The sequence below is a fragment of the Odontesthes bonariensis genome, chromosome 14 (assembly GCF_027942865.1).
Source record: "Odontesthes bonariensis isolate fOdoBon6 chromosome 14, fOdoBon6.hap1, whole genome shotgun sequence".
NCBI classification, from domain to species: domain Eukaryota; kingdom Metazoa; phylum Chordata; class Actinopteri; order Atheriniformes; family Atherinopsidae; genus Odontesthes; species Odontesthes bonariensis.
In genome coordinates, this window is record NC_134519.1 from 6583147 (window position 1) to 6589146 (window position 6000).

Genomic DNA, 6000 nt, shown 5'->3' on the forward strand with positions numbered 1-6000 from the left:
GGACAGAGAGGGTGTCCTTATACCATATACCAATTTAGCAGAAATTAAATTTAAGTAAAAAGTGTGACAACCAACCATCGGTTTTTAAGTCGCTTTGTAGAAAAGCGTTTGCCAACTGTAATGTAGGCCTAATTCCATTATCAATTTCAATTCAAATATAGGCTTTTTTATTGTAAAATATTGATGTGACATCCGCAGGGAAAATAAATAGGATACATTTATTACACATACAAATAAAGTGACCAACTCATGAAACGGTTATATTATTAGAAAGCAAGGTTTTATGCAAACGGGTCTGTCTGTGGGTCGCGACCCCCAGTTGGGAACCACGAGCACCCACCGGCATAAACATAAGTCGGCGCCCCTGATTCCAACTAATTTATTCTATTTTTTATATTCAAGTATGTTTCCATATGAATATTTTTGTAGTTTGAGTAAAATCAAAAGTAAATCTACAGTTTCTCCCTGAAACCAAATCTCTGTGGTTCTGATTCTGTAACTTATGTCCAAGAATTCTTCTTCCACTTCTAACTGTGAGTACAAATTACATCTCCTGTAATGACCGACATCATATCATATTGTTACATTTAGGTTTGATTAGGTTTTGTTTTCTAACTTTCTTCCAACATCTCAGAAAACATTCAGAAACACGTTTGAAGCGTTTGTGAGCAAACAGGTGAAACCAGAATATGATCCTGAACCAAAGCAACTCTTCCAGCCACAGATGGGTTTAAACAAACATCTCTGAATCAAAGCAGTTACTTGTTGCAGCCGTGTGTTGCCACCATGAGGGATGCTGGTGGGGTGACAGCCTCACTCCCATTTTCACAGAAACACAATTCATGATCAGGATAAATCCACAATTTATTATTTTCAGAAAAACATCCAGAATCAGAACATTTAGTTTCTGGGTTAACAAGTAGATCATTACTGAGAGTTTTCAAAATAGCAACAACATTTGATCTCTGAAACAAATCAAAGTAAGTTTAACTACAGAATTATTTTCACATTTCCAAACTGAAAAGAGTCTTTGATAAAGGAAGGTCTGCTGATTCCTCTGTTTGGCTCCATGAAGTGGAAGAGAAACAACAACATATAGATACATCAACACAAGGATCCAACTGATGTTTAGAGCTCAGAGAAGTTTAGATTTTCATGTGGAGAAATATTTCTGTGAATCAAACTCATCATCAGCAGTGATATCCTCCATGGCTGCACAGACACAGGAAAAAGCAGCAAATAAACAGCAGAACAGCAGAACAGCAGAGACATCACAGCAATGAACTGACTAAATACATTTATTTCACTTTACACAAACTCTGCTGAGGATCCAGAGTCCCAAAATCTAACTCCAGCATAGAGCGGCTGGGTGAATGTGGTCTGGACTCTGTGGAGGAGAGTCATGGTTTCAGAGACGCTGTAGAAGGACAGAATACCTGCTCTGTGATCCAGGTACACTCCGACTCTGGAGGACTGGGGACCTGAGATGGTGGTTTTCATCTTTTTGTACCAAAATGTATAACTGTTTTGGTAACAATATAATGCCCAAGATTTGTCATTAAATATAAATCTATATTCATCCCCTGCTCTGCTGATGTTCTTGTATGCGACTGCTACAAAAACTCCTCCCCTTTTCATTTCCATCTCCCAGTAACAACGTCCAGTCAGACTCTCTCTGCTCAGGACCTGAAACCATCCAGTGAATATTTCTGGATGAGTAGAATAAGACTGAAGTCCATCCATTACCGTCACTTTTCTGTTCCCCTCTGACAGTAACAGCCGTGTGTTTGCTGTATTTGGATCCAGTGTTATTTGACATGAATATTTCAAGAAGTCAGCTCTGCTCTTTGGTGCTGGTTCTGACAGTAAAACATCCACTTCAGGTTCAGATTCAGATTCAGATTCAGATTCTGGTTCTGGTTCTGGTTCTGGTTCTGGTTCTGACAGTAAAACATCCCCTTCAGTGACTCTCAGTGAGATGTTGGTCCCTTCCTCTCTCAGGATGTCCTGTAGTTTATCTCTGAGCTCTGACACAGCTGCTGTCACATCCTCAAAGTGCCTCAGAGGACGGATCTGAATGCTGGATGAGTGTGTAGCCCCCCTGAGTGCTGCCACTGAGGGGCAGCTGTGCAGAAACTGGCTGTGATCCTCTGTGTGTGAGAGCTGCTTCAGCTCAGCATCTTTCCTCTTCAGCTCAGTGATCTCCTGCTCCAGCTTCTCCTGAAGCTCTTTGACTCGACTCCCTTCAGCTTCCTGCTGGGATCTGATCTGCTGCTTCACATCAGAGCTTCTTTTCTGGAGGAGACGGATAAGCTCAGTGAAGATCTTCTGGCTGTGCTCCTCTGTTTTATCAGCAGACCGATCGATGGCCTCCACCTCCTGCTGAAGCAGCTTCACATCTTTCTCTGCGTCCTGGATTCTCTGCTGGATCTGTTGCCGACTCCCCTCCAGCTCTCTCTGCCTCTCAGTCCTTTCTGCTGCAGCTGACACTGTGTCGTGGCCTTTATGTTCCTCCACAGAGCAGAGATAACAGATGGACTTCTGATCGGTACGGCAGAACATCTTCATCACCTCATCGTGATCAGAGCAGATGTTCTCCTGGAGCTTCTTGGAGGGCTCCACCAGTTTGTGTTTCTTGAATGTAGATGAATCATAATGAGGCTGAAGGTGTTTCTCACAGTAAGAGGCCAGACAGGATAAACAGGACTTGATGGCTTTCAGTTTTCTTCCAGAGCAGAAATCACAGGCCACATCTTCAGGTCCAGCATAGCAGTGATCAGCAGGAGCAGCTTGGAGTCCAGTCTTCTTCAGCTGCTCCACTAAATCAGCTAACATGGTGTTTTTTACCAGGACAGGCCTCGGTGTGAAAGTTTTCCTGCACTGAGGGCAGCTGTGGATTCCCTTTGGATCCTCTCCATCCCAGTGGACTTTAATACAGTTGATGCAGTAGCTGTGTCCACAGGGAATAGTCACCGGATCCTTCAGTACATCCAGACAGATCGAACAAGAGACGATATCTTGGTTCAGCTGATCCCCTGTCTGAGCCATTTCTCCTCTCAGCTACAGTGACTGAGTGAGTTTTAGTTCCTCAAAGCTGAAACTACTCTTAGCTCTGATCTACGAATCACGTGTTTTTACAGAGAATGTAGTCTGTCAGGTTTCATATTACATAATGTTGGTTTTACCAATCATCAACCTGCAGATCAGAAGGGGAGGGAACAAGGAAAGGTGAGAACAAAGTGAAGTTATTTTTGAGAGCAAGGAAGAAGGAGTGTTAACAAGTTTTTCCACATTCCAAAAGAACACGTAGCTCGGTGAATTAAAGTTTGTTTCCTCTTCTTTTTATGAGGTGTAAGTAAAATCCCCATTTTTATCCAGGGTTTGGTGGTGTTTTAATATTTACATGTAATAGTTTTAAAACAGATGAGCAACCAAAGTGAAATAGAAAATTTCTGAAGAATTTTTGATGGGTGCCAATGGAGCTACTGCCTGCTGAGAGACAGAGGCTGTCATGTTATAGTCATATTGTATTAGGAGCAAACATGACACAGTGGCTGGCATAAACCTTTTATAAGAGGTCAGCCATCTTGGCTGTGCCCTCAGAAGGAGTATCAGCTGTGTGACCTTGGTCTTAAATACTGATATGTGTGCCTCGAACAAACTGTCTCTGTTCGCAAACTATGAGTCATATTTAAAAATTCTTAAATCGTGAGCGCCAGAAGGGATAGCAAAAGCCACTGGTGTAATTTGTATTCTGCTCCTATGTACGGTATTTTTTTATTTTTAAAAACAGCCTTCACATTGATTTGATAAGGAGATGAGGTGACCTGGCTTTGATGGCCGTCAATTGCAGCCCGATTGGTCGCTCCCTATACTCAGAGGTCATTTCAGAAAAATCTGTGAGGCCAAGCACAATGACGGGGACATTGGGTGAAAGAGGACAAAAATACCTACATTTTGAAGTATAATTTGTCTAGGTGCAGCAGATATTTTTGATGTGAGAAAAGTTTGTTTGAGTTATTTTTGTATTGATTTCGAGCTTGTCAAAATAAAGTGTGAGACCCCAGGACAGCTGAGTGAGAGGAGTCCTTTGTTTTCCTAAATCGTAAACTGCCATCATGTCAAAGCAATAAATTATATCAACAAACCCTTTAGTTCAGTTAATGTTGAGTCTTTCCTGGGTCGTTTAAACTTTGAATTATGTCTCTATGATGAAGTATGTCTGAGTCATGAGGCCTTCAAATAAGGCTATTTTTGTCCCATTACATATGGATTTTAGTGCATATCCAAAAGGCCAAAATTCCCAGTTTTTCCTGATTTTTTGGGAACCTGTTTGAGTAATGAGAGAGAAACGTCATAGCACACTATTCCCTATCGGTGGACACGTGGGGATATGCTTTTCATGCATTTAAGTTTTAGGAAAAATCAGGACTCCTCTCACTCTGCTGTCCTGGGGTCTCACACTCTATCTTGACAAGCTCGAAATTAATACAAAAATAACTCAAACAAACTTCTCTCACATCCAAAATGTCTGCTGCACCTAGACAAATTATACTTCAAAATGTAGGTATTTTTGTCCTCTTTCACCCAATGTCACCGTCATTGTGCTTGGCCTCACAGTTTTCTCTCAAATGACCTCTGAGCGGAGAGAACGACCACTCGGGCTGCCATTGACTGCCATTATAGCCAGGTCACCTCATCTCCTTATCAAATCAATGTGAAGGCTGTTTTTAAAACTGGCAATAAAAAACTACCGTACATAGGAGCAGAATAAAACTTACACCAGTGGTTTCTGCCGTCCCTTCTGGGCTCATAATTCAAGAATGTTTTTAATATGACTCATAGTTTTTGAGCAACTGTTTGTTCGAAGCACACACAGACGTCCCAAGTCTCCCTGAAGTTCCGGGAGACTCCCTGATATTAAAACTCACGGATGCCCGCGAGTCGGATAAAATATCACGGATTTTAGACTATGCGAGGGAGTGTTTTTTTTTTTTCAATGCGAGTGAGAGCGTGCAGGCAACACAATAACTCGTGCACCATGCGCGTTTCGACTGCGCAGGCACGAGAGAGAGAGGGGTGTGGGGAGAGGTGTTCAACGAGCGCTCAGGGCGACTGCTGGTCAGAAGGCGCGCTTATTGGTTTAGTCAGCAAAATAAGCCAATAACGTTCGGTGTGGGAGGGCTTCGATTAACTCTCTGACAGTCACCTAAGTTACCACTCAAAACTGTGCATCCTGCGAAATGGCAGAGGGTGAATCCTCGAGTAAAAAACGAAAATATAAGACTCATTTTACAGCAGAATATACTAAAGTGTATCCATGTCTAGTGAAGGTGAAGAATGATGACACTGTGGCGAGTTGCATGCAATAGTGACTTCAGTATTGCCCACAGCGGACTTAATGACTGTAAAACATGTGGAAGTAGGCTAAGTTGAACGCGCCATCATCTGCATTTTATTTCTTTTGGTTAAATGCTGTTATAAAATAAAGCAAAACGTATCAAAGACTTATTTGAAGTATCAATACACATTTAGTTACTAAATTGTGTAGCCTATATCTAACTATCCAGCTACAGTATCTAACTATCTATATCCAGCCTGTCTAAGCCTTTTAAAAAATCCCCAATTTAATATGTTGATAAATAGGCAAAATAAATTAAGCGTAAATTAATTAAAGAAAATATGTAGAAATGATAAGCCTAATTATTATATTACTGTATATTAATTACCGTTAGTGAATAAACAGTTGGTGAAAAGTTGCTGGCCCTAAATGTGTGTGTGGGGGGGGTTTCGATAAGCATCTCCCTGAAATGAGTTTTGTGAACTTGGGATGTCTGCACACATATCAGTATTGAACACCATGGTCTCCCTGTCAGTTGGAGCCATATTGTGTGCGCTCCTCTCCTCTTACCCACTCAGCTGTCTGCACAGCAACTGATCACACAGCTGATTCTCCTTCTGAGGGCACAGCCAAGATGGCTGACCTGTCATAACAGGTTT

At 41.7% G+C, this 6000-nt stretch overlaps 1 protein-coding gene across 1 annotated transcript; it reads right to left on the reverse strand.

The window, feature by feature from the left end:
• Positions 1-864: 864 nt before the first annotated feature.
• LOC142398198 (tripartite motif-containing protein 16-like) lies at positions 865-3048 on the reverse strand. The gene has a single exon (XM_075482159.1). It carries the CDS (start codon positions 3046-3048, stop codon positions 1309-1311), a length of 1740 nt encoding a protein of 579 aa, XP_075338274.1. The 3' UTR covers positions 865-1308.
• Positions 3049-6000: the final 2952 nt, after the last annotated feature.

Coding starts and splice junctions, on each gene's coding strand:
- LOC142398198 (XM_075482159.1), bottom strand. CDS start 3,048: ATGGCTCAGACAGGGGATCAGCTGAACCAAGATATCGTCTCTTGTTCG.